This window comes from Mastomys coucha, unplaced genomic scaffold, assembly GCF_008632895.1.
Source record: "Mastomys coucha isolate ucsf_1 unplaced genomic scaffold, UCSF_Mcou_1 pScaffold13, whole genome shotgun sequence".
In the NCBI taxonomy this organism is placed as follows: domain Eukaryota; kingdom Metazoa; phylum Chordata; class Mammalia; order Rodentia; family Muridae; genus Mastomys; species Mastomys coucha.
The window spans coordinates 38,376,446-38,395,496 of NW_022196895.1; the positions used below are offsets into that span (position 1 = coordinate 38,376,446).

General features: G+C 40.6%; 1 protein-coding gene across 3 annotated transcripts in view; it reads left to right on the forward strand.

The window, feature by feature from the left end:
* Rbm27 (RNA binding motif protein 27) overlaps window positions 1–7,721 on the forward strand; it is a 69,806-nt gene extending 62,085 nt beyond the window's left edge. For all 3 annotated transcript variants that reach the window (XM_031365572.1, XM_031365573.1, XM_031365574.1), the window contains 2 exons: window positions 3,084–3,194; window positions 4,597–7,721. In XM_031365572.1, the coding sequence (XP_031221432.1) occupies window positions 3,084–3,194; window positions 4,597–4,680 (195 nt within the window). In that variant the 3' untranslated portion in view covers window positions 4,681–7,721. The remainder of the gene's footprint in view (window positions 1–3,083; window positions 3,195–4,596) is intronic.
* Window positions 7,722–19,051: the final 11,330 nt, after the last annotated feature.

Consider the following 19,051-nt stretch of genomic DNA (forward strand, 5'->3'; position numbering starts at 1 on the left):
GGTAAAGATCTTTTCCCAATTTGTTGGTTGCCGTTTTGTCCTATTGACAGTGTCTTTTGCCTTACGGATGCTTTGCAACTTTATGAGGTCCCATTTGTCAACTCTTGATCTTAGATCAGAAGCTATTGGCGTTCTCTTCAGGAAATTTTCCCCTGTGCCTATTTGCTTGAGGTTCTTCCCCACTTTCTCTTCTATTAGTTTCAATGTATCTGCTTTGATGTGGAGGTCCCTGATCCACTTGGACTTGAACTTTGTACAAGGAGAAAGGAATGGATTGAAAATTGTTCTTAAATGTTGAGAATGTTTGGACTGTACTAAGGAATTTTTCTTTCTTTCTTTTTTTTTTTTTTCCAGACAGGGTTTCTCTGTGTAGCCTTGGCTGTCCTGGAACTCACTCTGTAGACCAGGCTGGCCTCGAACTCAGAAATCCGCCTGTCTCTGCCTCCCAAATGCTGGGATTAAAGGCATGCACCACCACCACCTGGCGTAATTTTTCAAGTAATGGACACTAAGTTGTTTTGAGGCAAGCTGTCACAGGCTGGCCTGGCATACAATGTGTAGACTAGGCTGGCTGGCCTCAAACTCAGAGATCTGTCTATTTCTGTCTCCCAATATCTGGGATCCTAGGTGTCTACCTCCATGCCAGGCTCTAACCATAAGATTTTTAATTGTTTTAGTATGGTTTATTTGTTGTACTCGCTAATGTAGGGTGGGACTTGTTGGGGTTTTTGTTGTTGTTGTTGTTTTTTGGGGGGTATTTTTCTTGATTATAAAATAGCATATACTTGCCTCTAGACATACTTTGAAAATATAAACTATTTTTTTTGCATATGATGTATATGTTGATGTGTAATTACTGTGTTTACACATGTGTGTGTACACATGCTTGTGGAAACCAGAGATTGACCTTAACTGTTATTTCTCTATCATTGTCCATTTTACTTTTTTGAGACAGAATCTCTCCTTGAAATTTGAAGCTTGCTGTTGGAGCTAGACTGGCTGGCTGGTCTGACTCAGTCCTCACTTTCCTCCCCAGTACTGGGGTTCTGAATGTTCTCTGCTGCATCTAGCTTTCTATGTAGTTGCTAGGGATCTGAACTCAGATCTCCATTTGATGATACAGCAAGTAACCACTGAGCCACCCCCTCACACTCTACTCCTCTTCTTACCTTCTTTATGTCTTAAAAAAATTACATTTATCTGTCTTGTGTATGTGATGTTTGTGGACGCACATGCTACTGTGCATGTGTGGAGGTCAGAGGAAGGCTTGCACGAGTTGGTTTTCCTTTTACCATGTAGGACTGAACTCAGATTGTCATACTTGACAGCAAGCATCTTTACTTGCTGACCCATCTCACCCACCATCTATTTCCTTTTCGCTTAAGAATCTTTAGAGAGAGTTTAGGATTACTTGGACACAAAAGCTCCTCCTGTGTTCCCTTCTATTTTCCTTCTATGTTGGCTGGTAGCCATTTTTTCCTCATGCTACAGAATGTCTACAGGAACCACAGACACCACAGCTTCTAACAAGAATACCCAAAGGCAAAAAGGAGAGTCTATTTCTTGTGCTAGTTTTTAAATACAGCAGTCTTCCCAACAAGCTTCCTTACCTCCCCATCTTGACTCACATCCAGGGGTATGTTTTCATGTCTCAGCTATAAGTATCACACATTTCTGAATTAGTCCTTTCTGAGAAAAACAATTAGTGTAAGTACCTTAAACTACTCTTGAATTACTCCCTGAGCTGAAAATTGGATTCTGTTAAAAGCAAGAAAAGTTAAAATTGTTGATTATGGTCTTTTATGATGTTCACTGAAGAAAACTTAAAACTCAGAAAATATATAAGGAAGTAAACAACACCCACCTCAGATACACCTTAGAATCTTATATGCATGTTGGGTGGAGGGGGAAGGACTGCTTACGCCATGACACCCATGTATTTGGATGTCAGCACACAACCTGTGAAAGTTGGTTCTTTTATGATGTGAGTCTCAGGGATTAAATAGGTCATCAAGTTTTGCGGGGTGAGAGCTTTAACTCTCAGAGCCATCTTGATGGCTCACATAGACTTTTTGTTATGAATTTAACTTTGTCTTCATAAAAGTTTATGCATGTACATCGTTTAAAGTCTGGAAATCTAGTTTATTTATACAGCGCTTGCCTCGCATGTATTAGTCCCTAGGTTCATTTCATTTTCAAAGTAAGTAAATGAGATGTCTTCTCATTGACCTTGCTGAGAAGTATTTAGAAAGTTGTACTGAGGAAAACACTTAGGGGTTAGGGATATAACTCTGTGGTAGACACTTGGAGAGTATGTACAAGACCCTGGATTCAACCCATAGAAGTACTGGGTGTTGGGGCTTAGAGAAAGAAAGAGAGGTTTTACCATGATTGGCAGGGACAATGGCTTTTTCTTTTAAAGGCTAGGTTTCATTCAGTTCAGACATATTTGGAACTCATAGTGTAGCCAGGGTGAACATGGAATAGTCTTTTGTCTCAGTCTTTTGGGTTCTGGGATTACAGGTGTGAGATATCAAGTCCAGCTCTCATTAGCATTTATTGTTTGCATTGATGAGCTAGGGAAGTCTGAGCATGTGAGAAAAGAAAGTGAACATGATGGTACACACATCTGTAATCCTACTGCTTGGCAAGCTGACACAGGAGGGTTGAGAGTTCAAAGTCAACCTAGGCTCTATCCAGGCCCTGTTTCTAGAAAAGAAAGTTTTGGGGAGGAAATAAGAAGAGTTATCAGATAAACTGAGAAATGCAATGCAGTGACTGAGATGATTCATCTCAGAAATGATATGATTTTAAGGTTTGATAAGTAAATACCAAGTCAGGAGTCAGTCATTGAATGAGGAAAGTATTTGCTATCCTCATGACACTTTGCTTAGTAGAGTGACTATAATGCAACAGTCATGTCTATAAAACATAGACCAAACATAGGCATGCCTTAGCTGAAAAGGGCCCTGGTTGACAGATTGTTTCTCTCCAGCTCATTACACTTTTTAAGTAGCACTGTTTGAAGAAATCCTTAGTAAAGATGAGTGTGTACTTACATGTTCTTCTAAAATGCACTTTAGGCTACAAACCAAGCATCAAAATTCAAAGACCGTCGGCTACAGATATCATGGCACAAGCCCAAGGTACCGTCTATATCTACTGAAACTGAGGAAGAAGAAGTCAAAGAAGAGGTAAAGCCAACTATTAAAATAAGAGGCACAGTACTACCTTCTCTTTCTCTTTATGTCAAGTACTATGCATATAGAATAGTGTCACTTTCCTTTTAGTGGGTTAGCTAAAACTAGCCTCTTAAAATATGAGAAATAAGTTTGCCTTTTATTTTTGTCTTCTAATTAGTTTATTAAAAGAATATTCAGCCCTACAATGTAAATTATTTCAGACTCTAAGCTCTTGCTTTTAAAAGAATCAAGTTTTTCTAGTTAATGAGTGTGTTCTGACTCATTGAGTCAGACTCATTGAGTGTAGACATGTTTACATAACAAAAGCAGAAATGTTCCCAAATTAGGAAGAAAGTAAATCTTGACACGTTGATGATATTTGTGGATTATTTCTTCTTTGTGTCAAATTTTAGATTTTTATATTAAGATGTGGAATGTTGATGTCATGAGAGAAGTTAGCATATCCAAGCATATTCATTTGTCACAAATCAATGATAGATATCCCAGGAAAAGTTGGGGAAATTACTGATTTTCCTCACTTTTGTTTTTCTGAGTCAGGGTTTCTCTGTGTAGCCCTGGCTGTCCTGGAACTTACCCTGTAGACCAGGCTGGTCTCGAACTCAGAAATCTGCCTGCTTCTGCCTCCCAAGTGCTGGGACTAAAGGCATGCGCCACCGCCGCCTGACGATTTTCCTCACTTTTGTTAAAGGAATAAAGTCAGTTTTAATTTTTTTTTTATAATTTACAGTATACATATATATGTGTACATGTTTACACACACACACTCTTAATACTTTGTTTTATTTCTTTGCTTTTTGAGATAGGGCTAAACCCTGTGGTCCAAGCTGCCTTCAAACTCACAAAACTCCTGCCTCTGCCTCCCAAGTGCTAAGATTTCAGGCTTGTACTATAATGGCTGACTTCCACATAGCATTTTATTTTCTTGGTGGTACTTGAATGGAAACTTCCAATAATGTTTTTAATTTAAACAGGATAAATAATAATATCCATCTGTAAGATGTGTTCTGGGATGTGGATAGGAGAAATGGGTTAAAAAGTACAGAATCACAGCTAGACAGGAAGCATAATCTCTAGTCCTCCGTTAGGGAGTTAGCCACACTATAGTGACAGTTTGCAGTGCTGTGTTGTACATCTCAAGATCACTATTAAAAATGCTGAATGTTCCCATTACAACAAACATCTTTGTTGTATCTGGGTTGATCAATGCACAGACAGTGTTTAAATGTGAAGATTGGGGTTGCTGGTTGGTTGGTAGTTTTGTTCCTTAGTTTGTTTTGCCCCAAAGATAACCTGGGTAAATGTGACCTAGGATTTGGCTAGTCTGCTCACCGTGCGCTGTTTCCCTCTGCATTCGTGCACAGCTAAGCAGATATATGTGTTCTCCTCCCTTTAGGAAACAGAAACCTCAGATTTGTTTTTGCATGATGATGATGATGAAGATGAAGATGAATATGAGTCTCGTTCGTGGCGAAGATGAAATTTGATGCGAGTTGTGTAATTTTTAGAAATATTGTTTAGAAGAACAACTTTTTAGAATTATTTAAAGAAGTCAATGAGCCAAAAAAATTTTTTTCTCTTCAACACAGTAGGTTTAAGGACAGCAAGTTGCTATTCAAACACATCTCATAATTGTCTATGATATCAAATCACCAAAGGCCGTGACTTTACACAGTTGTGAAGATCCACAGGAGTGACTGGATTCTCTAGAACCTTACCTTCCACACCATCTGTTTCTGCTCTTGGTGCTGGATTACAATGTAAAGACAGGGTGTTCAGAAATTTTATTTTGGATTATAAATCTGCTGATAAAAATTTCATTAAATGTCAAAATCGCCTGGAATCTCTTAACTCTTAGCTATTATGGATGGGTCGTCAGACAGTTGGAGATATTTGTAATTTAAATACCTTCTCCTTTCAAGGATGGTCTTGGAAGAAAAGTAAATTTAATTTTTTTTTTCTTTTTTACCATGGAAGAGCCCGATTTATAGTCAGTCTTTCTCAGAGTTTATGTGTGACAAAGCTTCAGCAAAACCATCGAGCTACAGAGCACGGAAGCTGGCCCTGCTGCATCCTCCCCTTGCTCCTGCTCTGGGGCTTTGCCACTCACCTTCCGTGTTTTGATACGTGCTGAGCATTGCTTCAGTTGTCCCCACCCCCTTTTTAATAAACCTCATTCTGCCCTTTGCCCTTTTGCTCATCCCCTTGTATCTTTCGCATTCCTTTTGATTAATAAGCCTGACTTTTTGAAATAAGTTATTCAGTTGGGCAACCAAGAATCAGTCATCAATAAGGTTTAAACCAGCACCTTTATAAGTAAGTGATGCTTTGATGGAAATAAAGGCAGAATTTTAGGGGACAGAGTTACTGGCTTCCCTCCCCTTTTAAAGCTTCGGCATAGTTATAGTTACACAGAAGGGTTAATGGTCGGTACCTGAAGCTCTTTTCCTACATTGTAATGATGATGGTGAGGTGCTGAGGTGGGGAGTGGGAGTCTGGATAAGCTAGTAATAAATGAGATTCTAACTTGACATTGATTAGATGACCTTATATTTTCATAATTTTATAGATTTTGCTGTCCAGGAACATACACACACTTTAGTAGGCAGTTTCCTTTACCGTGTGCATTTTTACTGTACACTGTACAGAGTGTCTGTTAAGTAAAATATATGTGTAAATGTCTGTCCTTGTGTTCTGAATGTTAGATGGAAAAGCAGAGGAGCAACACTACACTGTACTGATCCCTGGGGAAACGAAATGATTTCTGTACATAGGATGTCACATTTTCAAGGATACACATCTGTTTTATAATATGTGTGGTGTGAAAATTTGAAACGTTCTGTTGGCTTCAGAAGGTTCTTGGTGATCACTATGTCAGGGTTTTGTTCCCTGAGGTTAAAGTCTGTTTCTTAAAATAGAAACAGTTCACTTAGGAACCTAAAACCATCAGGACTCTAGATTTACGTAGTGACAAGGAGTTAGATCCCACCTTCTGATCATCTTTTTCCTCTTCATATTGTCCTGGAATGACGTATCAAACACCAGGATACTTTAAAAGTTCGTGTAGCTTTCCCTTTGTAGTGGGACCCTCTCCAGGTTATTGTTGTGTTTCTGATGACACCGAGGCTAAGCTAAGCCCATAAAGAAGGAACACATTAGAACAGGGAACCTTCAATAAGCATCTTGCTCCTCACTTCTCCATCATCTCTAATGAAATTTTCTTGATGTTTGTGGCTCAGTCAGTATATATTTGGAAAGATTCATTGTGGTGAATATTTTGAGTCCTGACCATTTAAACGTGATAGAGGGAACAAAGGATTTATATATTTTTTGTACAAAGTTTTTTCTTAAACTGTATAATTTTGTAAATAATTTGTTTGGTTTTTTTCTTTTGTGTACTAAAACTACCAGCGTATAGATTTCAATAAGAATTGTTGTATTTTTGTATTTGGAGACTGAAAATGACAGTAAATTAGTGAAGCTGTAAGAAAAGTCTCAGTAGACTGACAGTTGAGCAGAATGAGATTCCTTTTCATATGATTTTTTTTTTAACCTTAAGATTGACATCTTTATGCACTCACTATAGAGAGAGTTGAGGATTTATTTGGCTTTTTAGTTATTGGGGGCAGAGGATGAACGAAAACGGTGCTAATGTGAGAGATCATTTTTTATTAAGGTTTTGGGTCCTTCCATATTCCTTAAAAATAACTAAAATTCTTTTCCAATGTGTTTAACTCAAAAATGAATTAAAAATATGGATTAATTATACTGTTATAAAACTTAAGATTAGCATAAAATAGCTGAATATGTGTATGTGTGTATATATCTCCCCTTATCCCCATCCACCAATCCCCAACTGTTAGAATTTCTCTTAAAAGTCAATTCCACACCATGACTTGTTTTCTTGGCATTTTATTTATAGAGATAACATTTAGCATTTGAGACAAATTCTGCTGTCCTAGTTTGTAAACTCTCTGTGTAGCAGATCCACAGTGAGAGCTGCCAGTGTGACCAGTCAGTAAGAGCTTCTAGATTTCTGCCCAAGTCTAAAAAGGTTAACCCAAGGAATGCGGAATTTTTCTCAATTTCTTCTTGGAGCGTTGGGAAAATGTCATCACCAGCTGAGATACTGGAAAACAGTCCTTTTACCATGGAAAAGATCCGTGGTAATGGATCATTATTTCACAAAGAAAAAAAAATCATGTGAAAAGGAAGGATGTTTCCTCTTGATGTATAGTATGCCTGTATTATAGTTTTTACAAGATTGTGAACTTGTGTAATAGTATATAGGAGATATTGTTGGATTTCTAACTGTTTATACATTTAAATTCATATATGTAATGTTTGTTTTATCGATTACAATCTGAATTTCTAAGAAGCATGTTGACTTTTGCAATAAAGATGCAATATGGAATGGTTCACAATTGGGGGGAAAAGAGAAAAAAAAGATGAAAATATTACAAATTTAAAAGAATCTGGAAAATTTATGAACCATTCCAAAAATTATAACAATCACTAAAAGAGCTGTAATTCTGGCTTGTTCTGGAAAGAAAGAAACGTGAGTGTGAGTTTGTGTGTGAGCCTGAATGAGTAGTGCGTGTGTGTGGATGCTTTATGTACTGGAGGGACTGCTGCTCAGTACGAAGCTGCTGTCAGACCCACTAGCTGTGTTGAATAGAATCACTCCTTCAGCAGGGTAGTCTGGACCACAGGAGCAGGGCATCCTATGCCTGCAACCCCTGCAGCTGGGAGGCTGAAACAGTAACTTACAAGTTGAGTCCCACCAGAGATACAAAGAGATCTCAGCTCAGGGAAAGAGGGAGGGCGGAACAGAGGGAGGGAGGGAGGGATTGAGAGAGGGAGGGAGGGAAACTTGGAGAAAAGTATGAAAGTGCAGCTAGTAAGTAACCTTTAAAAAGTTGATCATTTTCATTTTATGTGTATGAGTGTTCTGCCTGTATGTATGTATGTGCACCACATGGTTTATTGTCAGAAGAGGGCATTGGAACCCTTGGAACAACTGGAGGTTAGCTGCCATGTCGGCGCTGAGGGTCCTTTATAAGAGCAGCCAGTGCTCTTAATCACTAAGACATCTCTCCAGCCCCTTCCCCCCACCCCCCCATCCTTTCATAGCCATGGTTTTAAAAGGTCATGAATATGTTTGTATCTCAGATACAAAGCACAAGCAATTTGACAGTGATATTTATTTTAGTGCTAAAAATAAGCAGTATGCCTACCAGCAGTAAGAAGGATAGCTAGAATAGGAAAAAGAAAGGGGCCCTTCAGAAAAGATGGCCTGTCAGTGCTAAGGCAAAGGTTTGCAGGAAAAGGCAGCACCAGGATTCCAAGGTGAGAGAGGACAGGAAGTATGTTGCTTGGACCCTTGTTCATCTTTTAAGTCACTATTATAAAATACCCCTCCAAGTAGCTATGCTATCTCTAAGGGGAATGGTCATTTTCTTTTATATTTTTGAGTTCAAGAAAATACTGAAAAGTGGTCAGTCCTATTTTCATTCTTTTTAAAAAGTTGGAGAAGTGTCTATATAATGTGATTGGCAAAGGAGTTGAATGTAGGCATTTGTTTTGAATAGATGATCCCATGTATACGGAACTCGGGGGCAGACATTCTGAACATCGTTGTATGTCCAAGAGTTTTGGCCAAAATGGAGTTCTGGTTAGCAGAGATTCTTGGTTTTATTGGAGAGTTTTTTTTTGTTTGTTTTTATTTTTGTTTTGTCCTGATTCTTATGTAAATTATACTACGGTCAAAATTTTTTTTTTTCTTTTAGGTTTTGAGCCCCAGATATGACCTGGTCAGAACTAGTTATAGAAATAGACGTGGTGTATGTCCAAATTGGTTTATAGTAGGGCACATTTGTGCCACGTTGGTTGCAGGGCAGACAGACCTGTACTTTTTCTATTTTTTAACTTTAGGAGCCAACCATAATTGGCTCAGACTAACGCTGCTATTGTATGTTGCAAATCACTTTCCCCTCTGCTAAATTGAAGTTATGGCCAAGAGATGGTGCATCAGAGGGTCTTCTGCCTCTGAAGATGACCATCACCTGTGAAACAGTCAGCCTTGAGCTGAGCAGACCATTCCAGCATCCTGAGACAAGAAACCTAATGCAGGTGCAGTTAAGGTTAGAATAGTGTCTGGTGGTTATTTTTAAGATTTTGGTCCTGAAAGTGCTTTGGTAGTCAAAGGTAAGCATGTAAAACATTGCTTTTATGTTTGTGTCAGTTCCCGTTTTTCAGTCAGTTTTTTACAAATCCATTTTAACTTTGCTAAAGTATCATAAAGCATACTATCACTTCTTCATTGGCCCCCCAGGCCTCTGCTGGGAGATGTTGATACATTCCAAGTTTTCACTGAAATAACCTTGCTGTGTTAGTTTAGTTCCTTGAGGAGGAATGAGGCTGCCTATAGGCTGTTTGAGTTTGTAGACCACATGCTGTCCTTTGTTTCTGAATTAAGTTCCAGTCCCTGCTCTGCCTAGCCTCCCAGCTAGAGTTGGGATTCAGTTGTTAACCTTTGGAACCTGCAGGGGGCTCCAAAGGGTAAAATTTAAGCTTGAAACAGTGGCACCCATCACAGCGGCCCAGACTGTTCTCAAATGGAAGCGACTCCAAGTGTACATGACTTAAAAGTTCACAAGACAGTACTTACCGTGCAGTGCACACTTGCTTTTACCTTAGACAAAAATTTATGTGTGGACTGTTCGGCTCTCCAGTTGTAATTTGAAAAGCTAGCTCCTTAGGTTACACGATGAACCCCATCTTTCTCACTGTGACATCATTGATGCTATTTTGGATACTAAATAGCACACTTACTTTGCTTGGAAAAAAATTCGGGGGTCCAAAGCTGACCTTTAGCCTAAAAGGTGGAAGGGGTTACCTAACCTTCCCACTGCTGTCCCCTGAAGAGCAGGTCCTTCTCTGAGCCTCCCTAACTCCCTGAGTTAGGTCAGCACCGTGTCAGGAACTACTGCAGGTCACTGTCCTTGTGCTTGCAGCCCTTTTCTCGAGAAGAAATTCAATGCCACTGTTCTGGACACTGCTCCTTAGGAAGTGAAGTCACTGCAAAGATTATTTACATATAACATGTATGTGTGTAGACATGTACATATAAGCTGCTTGACAAACCTGTGTGTTTGATTGTGAGCTAATAAATTATTTCTCCTTGAATTTAATTTTGCCCTTAATTTAGAGTTTATCTTAGTCATTGATGAGCTTTTATATTTGTGACAAAATTATACACACTCTGGCATGGTGTAATGGGGTTTTCCTTCAAACATGCTTTTAAGCCTGGGAATTATAATAGATAAACTCATAATATTTAAGACAACTACCTTTTTTTTTTTTTTCATTTTTAGCATCTTAAAGTCTCTTCTTTGTTTCTTACTTAAATTCTTTTTGCCCATTAAGACTTAAAACTTTTCCCTTTGATTATCAGGTACTAACTGTTCAGGATTATGAGAGGAAGTGACATTTCAGTTCATGCACAGGGTTAATTGGGCTGGTTGTCTGTGTGGCACTAATGGTATTTCAACTCTTGTTTTTAAACTTCTTGTCCACGAGCCAATCAACTTCCATAGGCAATCAGACCTCACTTCCTTATGTTACCATGGCACCATGCTAATATCTTCAGTTACTTTAAAACTTTTCAGATGACAAGTTTTGAATGCAGATGGACTGGGCACATTCGTCTGCTTTCTGTGCTCACGACTGTTGAGGGCGATGTGGAGCACTTAAATCCTTGTTTAGCTTTGGAAATTCCACTTGGGAAAGGAATAAGAGACTTCCCTAGGTCACACAGCCTGTAGTGCTGGAACCAGGATTTGAACACAGGTCTGTCTCCAGAGCTCATGGCTTTCACCTTTTGCTCTGTGTTGCTTCCAACACAGCAGGAAGCTGCAAGTTTGCGGAATGTCACTGATCTTTATTATTAGTGTCTGTCAAATACTATCATCCCGGCTCCTGTCTCATATGCCTCAGACTGGAACCAAGTTTCCCCAGGGAACACCACCACACTTTTAGATAGCATATTTGAAACCAGGGAAAGCAGTGTTTATTCATGCTAATTTGTGGAGAAACAGTTTAAAGTAATCGCTTTCTGTGACCTCCGCAATGTACACCCAGACAATGTGATACATTTTGCAATAATTTGGCTACATCATAACCTGCTTATTTTATTTTCAATCTTATCTTAATATTTTTCCTGTGGCAAACTGAGTTATGATAATCTCTCAGTATTTCTACATTGCTTCTTTTGTGTTTTTCAATATTTCTGGTGCCTTCTTTTAACCTTGGCATTTAGAAAATCAAGTTGTACATAAACTAGTTGATGTGCTTTAGTGCTGCTTTCATATGGTATACTGAATTTTCTGGACAGAAAGTGCTGAGAATAGCAGTGTTCATTTATAATTACGTTTATACCAATCTTTTTAAAGAAAGAACAATCTTATTGAATGAAACCAGTAGTCACACCATGGTTCTATTTATAATATGCTTGGCTTCTTTATTTTAGTGGTACTTTTTTAAATCCTTGAGGATTTCTACATTTCCCCATTCTGTCCCCTAAACAGTGTTTATTGAGTTGTAATTTTATGTTAGAATTAATTATCTGCTGAAAGAGAAAAGAAACGATGACATCAACCTTGAAGAAGAGAAGACTTTTAGTTTTTGACAGCACTTGAGAAAACTAGGCATGACCTAATAGGTCTAGTGGAAATATTTTTCTTCAGGTGTGTGTGTGTTGTGTGTGTGTGTGAATATGTGTTTTGTGAGTGCATACACGTGTATGTGCATGCGGCTGCCAGAAGTAGACGGCAGGCATTGCTCTGTATTCCGTCCCATCCCCTTTTTGATGACAGGTGTCTTCCTGTACTGTGTCCCATCTCATTTTTCAAAAACAGGATCTTTCACTGAAACTGGAGCTCACTGATTTGGCAAGACCAGTTACCTGCAAGCCCGGAGAACATCCTTCCTTTACTTCCCTTGTGCAGCAATTACAGGTAGTGCCTTTAAGGAGTGTGCCAGGGATCTAGACTCGGGCCCTCATGTTCTTGCACATTGCCAGTTGAGCCACCTCCGGGGCCCTAATCTTGGTAAATTTGTGGGCGCAGGAAACGTTTCCAGTATGATACTGTTGGAAAGTCACCAAGACAAAGGAGACTAACAATCTTACGTCTAACAGTACTTGCTTTCACTAGGGGAATTTTTCCTAAAAGTAAAATCAAGTATGTTGTGTTTTAGAAAGTATTTCTATTGTTCAATGCTAAAAGCATGAGTCTTGTTACAGAGCTGTCAGCAGCTCTGCTCAAACGTGAAATTTGGAGAGGACTTCACACATTAAGACTTAATTTCTTAGTTGTAATATTTCAATTTAAATTTTAGTTTCTTAATTTGTAACCTTTCGATTTAAATTTTGTTCTTCTACCAGTGACTTTAAAACACTTTGGGCTCTTTGATTTACTCAAGTCCTAATAAATTATACATTTCCCCAGTTTAGCCATTCATGTGAAAATTATTTGGAATCACTCAGAATGGTGTGTAGTCTCTTAAAGCCCCATGTGTGTCAAAGAAGTTTAATTCACTCTGTTTTACACTTGGAAGTAAATACTACTGATAAATGAGACAAACCGAAGGAAACATCTTTAAACATCAAAGTAAGTTATTAAAATTGACTTGGGAAGATTTATATAAGGACTTTTTATGAAAAACTTTTTTGTAGATATTTTTGGAAGGCTTTTTAGGAGTCATAAACTCAGAAATGGCTGCATGGAGGCAGGGGGATCTGTCTGGAATATTCAGTCATGCATGGAAAACAGCAGTGTAGAAACCATTGCACGGATGTTTGGTCTTGTGTTTTACAACCAGAAGAGTGTCTTCACCTTTGAGGGAGGTCTCACTGTCATCACTAGCATCAGAAGTGGCAGGAATGGTTACAGTAAGTTCTGGCAATTTTTCTCTTCACTTACTCATAATCCTGAGAACCCAAAGGAAATCTGCTGTGTTTGAAATAAGGAGAAAGCGTAATGAGCTTCAAGGGTGTTCATTATTATCTAGGTATCTTTGATGCCCAGCAGCAAGGTGAGAAGGGGCAGGGTGGGGCGGGGTGGGGTGGGGCAGTGCAAATGTGTGGCATAAATAACATTAAGGAAAAAGATGAGAACTTGAAGCATTTTGAACAATCCTTTTGGTAATCGTTGAAAAAGTGACTCAGTGAAGACCCAAGAGCTAATAAATAGCATCAGGAGACTTTATTATGATTTTTGCTTCTTGAAGTATGCACCATTTTGTGTGTGTGTGTGTGTGTGTAGTACTTTTAATGTCAGTATTCTCTCTTTGAGAGGAATGAGAAGCAGCATTCTGAAAGCCCACAGACCAAGGCCAGGCACAACTTAAGGCACTTCCTGGCTGTTGGAGTGTCAATAGCTCTCTAGCCTGGTGGTCAAAGTCTTATTTATCATTACATAACTTATGTGACTCACTCTGTCAAACACTTCTCAAACACCTGTAATGCTTTCAGCAGCTCTGTGAGACATACTGGTCTATTCCTTTTTACTTGTTTTATTCTATAAGGAAAAAACCACGGCATAGAGAGGTTGTATAGCTCAGAGCCTCACAGCAGAGCAAGTGGTGGAAACCACTTTCTGCCTGATGTCAAACCAGGGCTGTGGCTATAGCCTCTGTTTACTCAGGCAAAATGGGGAGGTTTTTAAATTTATCTTTTATTAAAACTTTCAAGTATTTACTTTTATCTTTTATTTATTTTTTGCTGAAATCGAATTATATTATTGCCCTTTCCTTCCTCTCACCCCTTCCAGCTACCCTTCCTTCCTCAAGTATTTCTGATGTCCCTCCTTTCTCAAGGTGATGGCTTCTTTTTGATTATTTCTGTTACATATATACATTCATATATATATATATATATATTCATATATATGTATATGCTGAGTTTGTCTGTTTCAAGGCCTGTCTACCATTCTACATTGGACAACTAATAAGGGGGCTCATCCCTGGGAGAGGGTAATTTGCCCAATAGTCATTGGTTGCCTGCAGTTCTCTGTGTAGGGGTGGGAGTCGTAAAGTTCCCCCATTTCTAGGAGAGGCTGTCTCACTGGGGACTTCCTGCTACTCTGACTCTGAGTCTTTCTGTCCTCTCTGCCATAATGTCCTGAGTCATAGATGTAGATGTAGCCATTGAGACTGGGTTCCCATGTGGATCTCTGCATGTTGTCTAGTTGTGAGTTTCTGTGATTGTCTCGGTTTTCTGTAAAGAAAGGCTTCTTTGATGGGATTGGGGGGCTGGCTGCACTTACCTGTGGTTAATAAGGCTAAGATTTAGTATGTAGTAAGGAATTCTGCTAATGTAGTAAAGTGATGGTAGATTCTTTTCTAAGGTCCCTGACTATACTAGCCCCCAGGACGCTGGCTAAAGTTTCCAGTTCAAAGCATGATTTCCCTCCTGTTGAATGGACCTTAAATCCAGTCAAATAGCTGCCCCCGACATGTTAGTGCCACTTTATGCTTCTCTTGTATGCTGGAATTGCTGATGTTCATAGGTGTTGCAGCTGGGTAGGACTGCTTCATTGCTCCCCTTTCTTGACGTAGTATTTCCTGGAACCATGGAAATTAGACTGAAGGAAAGATGCTTTGAGGTGAAATCCAGCTCAAGTCTGATCCCTGTACTGCAATGTGCTGTGATGAGCATTTTAATGTTAGTAGCTGGTAAGTGTTCACAGGATTGCAGTGAGCGCTGAATAAGTTGGTATCACTGAAAATGCTCTGGAAACTGCATTGCTGTGAGCAGATCCAAGCTTCGACATATTGGAGCTATTTTCAATTATAATTGAATTTCCTACCCCATTTATTAAACCTTGCAGCATCAGCTAGGGAGTGTTAGTGACCTTGAAGAAAGACAGGACTTTGTGCCTAAGCTTGTGACTAGCTGTCTTTCGCTACTTTGTGGATTCTTTCTTCCACCTTTCTCTGCCCCTTTCCTCCCTTTCAACCGCCTAGCACTAGATAGGAGAGAAAAGGACAGAAGGAAAAGGGGCCACATGATCGTTAAGACTCCTGCTGATCAGGTCAGTCAAGTTCCTTGGGCCTAGTTTGATCTTCACCATCAGGATATCTAATTTCTTCTGTGCTCACGACTACTTAATCTTGTCCAACAGCAACGAACCAACAACCCGCCCTGCCTCCTGGGGCCCCTAGCATTTATTTATATTATCCCCTGAAAAGTCCCCAGAATTCCAAATGTCACACAGTTGCAGAAACTGTCTGCTGCCCCAGCTAGAGCACGAGGCAAACCCTAGCCAGCTGCTGACAATTCGAAGCAGCCCCAAACAAACCACACGTGGGATTAAAACAAAAACATATTCTTGTAATATTTCTGTACTTTTGAAAGATACCAAAATGCCAAGGTTATCACGACATGTGACTCTTTCTAAAGGCATCGTGGGAATTAATAGACCTCCAGGATGAGCTCCCTTATTGGTTGTCGAATTTCCACTTAGGCCTCAGCCACTGGTAGTGCACATTACCTGTAGCCGCGAAGTAAGGCGAATCCAGCGTGTTTGGGCAGTCTTCTGAGCGAGATGACATGCCGGAGGGCGCCTCCTCTCCTCACTACTGTTCCCTTTCATCAGTTTTTCTTATCCTTTCTAACAGCATAATACTTCCCACCCCAGAGCCCTGATCAGAGACCCCTGCAGGCTGCTTCACTGTGTGTCCTCAGGCCCTGCTCCTGATAGATCTGTCCATCAATCTCTTACTCATGTAGGGCTATGTTTTTCCCTGGCCTTAACAGACAGTTCTTTGTTTTGCTCTGGGGAGACTGAATCTAGGCTAGGGCTCTACCTCTGAGCTCTGCTCCTAGGTTCTTGTCCAAGCCATTCTTTATTTAAGGTGTATATATTTGTATGTAAAGAGCTAGTGAATTGCCAGGCAGTGGTGGCACATGCCTGTAATTCCAGCACTTGGGAGGCAGAGGCAGGTGGATTTCTGAGTTTGAGGCCAGCCTGGTCTACAGAGTGAGTTCCAGGACAACCGGGGCTACACAGAGAAACCCTGTCTAGAAAAAACAAAATAAACGAACAAACAAGTAAAATTTACAAAGCCAGTTGGCGCTTTGGCTATTTCACAACTTTAATAAAATTATCCCCAAATCTGTGAGAAGTAATCAAGCTAATAAAAGTATGGATGATTCAGGAATAGTTCAGTTGAGAAGGTGCTTGCTTTGTAATGGGGTCATGGGGACTGGAGTTTGATCTTCAAAACCCAGGTAATAGTGAACTGGGAATGGTATAAACTCAGCTCTGGGGACACAGAGAGGTGGATCCCTGGGTCTTGGTGATCAGCTAGCTTAGCCTCACCGGTGAGACCCAGGTCCCAATAAAAACAAAACAAAAAACAAAAACAGGACTAAGGAACCACCCCTGATGTCCCCTGACACCCACCGGTGGAAGATAAACTACACATTGCGTCCTGAAATGAAGCTTCACCCTGCTTCCCTTTCACGACTAATATACCACACAGCTGCAATGACTAAAGTCAGATGATGTTTGCTTCCATCCCTTCGTGTCTTTAAGACAGTATTTCTATATGCAACTCTAAGTCTTTTTTTTTTTTTAACTCATTTCCTGTAGCAAAGGATTTCCTTTAGGAAGACAGCATGACTTTCCTTTAGGGGGTGTGACAGCATGACTCCCTCAGGGTACTGTGCTTCATTCACTGGAAAAATCCTGTTTTCCATTTTATCTTTCTCTTGGAGTGATTAGCTGAATGGACTCCCCAGCAGCCGAGGCAGAGGCTGTGCTTCGAATGTCAAATCTAAACAGATGAGCAGCTGTGACATATTGGAAAATGAACATCAGGACTAGGTCTTGGAGTACAGGAAGGGCCTCATCCCACCAGGAATGAGCAGTAGCTTGTGGCCTCTACAGGACACTCACTGTGTGCAGCCCAAAGGGCTCACACCTGCAGAAAAGGGCGAGCCGGCTTCTAACAGACGCAGTGCTTCTTCGGGCTGCAAAGCTCACAACTGTGGAATCATCTAGACTTTCAAGTTGTCACAGCATTTCCTGCTGTGGGGCCGAGGACTTCGTAAGAGATGGGAGCTCTCTTCACGTAGGAAAAGATGATTTGGCATTGCTATGCTATGTGCATCATAGTGATGTGGAGAAACACCGGACGGTTTATGAAGATCTTACTACTACTGCCCAGCATCAGGAACAAGTGTCGCCTTCACGTGTTTCAGGACTGCATTAAACCCATGATGAGCAGAGAGGATAGACACATCCTTGCCACTCACCCCACCCCCCCAGAAGTGTTGATTTTAAATAATCAGCGGCTCACATTTTTTATGAGAATCATCTCCTTCCAAGCAATCAGAAGTTTGTCAAGGCTGAAAAACCAGATAGTGGAAGAAAGGGAGAAAATTACACAGCTATTCCAGAATTCATCTGTTTAATACCTTAAAACTGTCTGTAGATATTTCAGTAATGGATGCTATTCTAGACATTGCTTTCTAGAGGTGATGATGTCTGTCTCGGAGTAAAAGTACCAGAGCAGAAGTGTAGGAGGATCAAGGATGTGAAAAGTCGCCTGGAAATCGTGATTCTGAACCTGTTGCACAGGCAAACTCTAGCTGCTGCTCTGTGGCCCTGGCCTGTAAACGACATCACCATCTTTGGTAATAATCAAACAACTCTCTACTGTTGTCATTTTTTTTAATGGCTTATAAAAAGTGAAAGTGTGTGCTTTTACAGGTGGTGTGGGTACTCAGCACTTTCTGGAAATAGTAACGAAGCCCTGGTGGGTGGAAGGAACTGGATACAGTTTTGCTCTCTATATAGCTGAGCATCTCCGAACTTAGTCGCTCTGTGCACGGGAAAATGGTATCCTTGCATGGCTTTCCTGGCTATGGGGTCTAATAAAACACCGCAGAGACACAAAGCTCTGCCTGCCCCAGCTGGCTACTGCCAGCACATCTAAGTCTTTCCTCAGACCTTGGGTGATTTCGCCAGATTTTGGACACCTGAGCTCATGGGCTACCTGGTTTTAGGTAACAGACTCTCTTTTCTTCGGGGCATCCCTATTTTAATTTTACAGCCTAGCAGCTGCTCTGCGGTTCACTGATGCTGAAGGGTTTGTACACGTGGGTGACTGGAAGCAGAGAGCAGCTGGATCCTGAAGGCATCCATTGTGTTTTGCTTGCTTTCTTTTGCTTACAGGCTTTAAGAGTGTCTTTAGGCCCTTGGCTGAAGCTGAGGGCGGAGAGAGGGTGGACTCCTGCTGGGGGCTGTCCTTGAGGAAAAGACGACCCTTATTACTGTCCTGTCCTCAAAAGAGCACACTGGAAGTCTGTGCCTGCCCCACTCCATGTGGCTGTCCTAATCATGTGAACAGCACATCGTCATGACCAATTCCTGAGCCTAACACTTCCCCCCACCCCCTTTTTCCCCCACAGATAAGCCGAGGAATAGTTTAACGACTCTCTTAAACAGCCCATGGATAGCACTCGGTACAGAATCCTGAGCCAGCACACAGGTTTGTGCACCCGAGACACGGCTTCCCGTCACCCCCTACAAGAAAGCATTAGAAAGTACAGGCAGAGAATGAGTTCTCTGGAGGGGATAAGCTCTCATGTATGGCAGCGGGTTGTTCGTTAATGAGATTCTTTAGATCAAATATTCTGTGACACAGGATGCAGAGTTACTACCTTTGAGCAGACGTTCCTGGAGCTAACTGTACGCCAAAGGGGCCTAGACAGCAACTGAAACCACTAGCTGCAGCACCGAGGACTCGCAAGCAAGCAGTTGTCCTGGATAAGCCCCCGG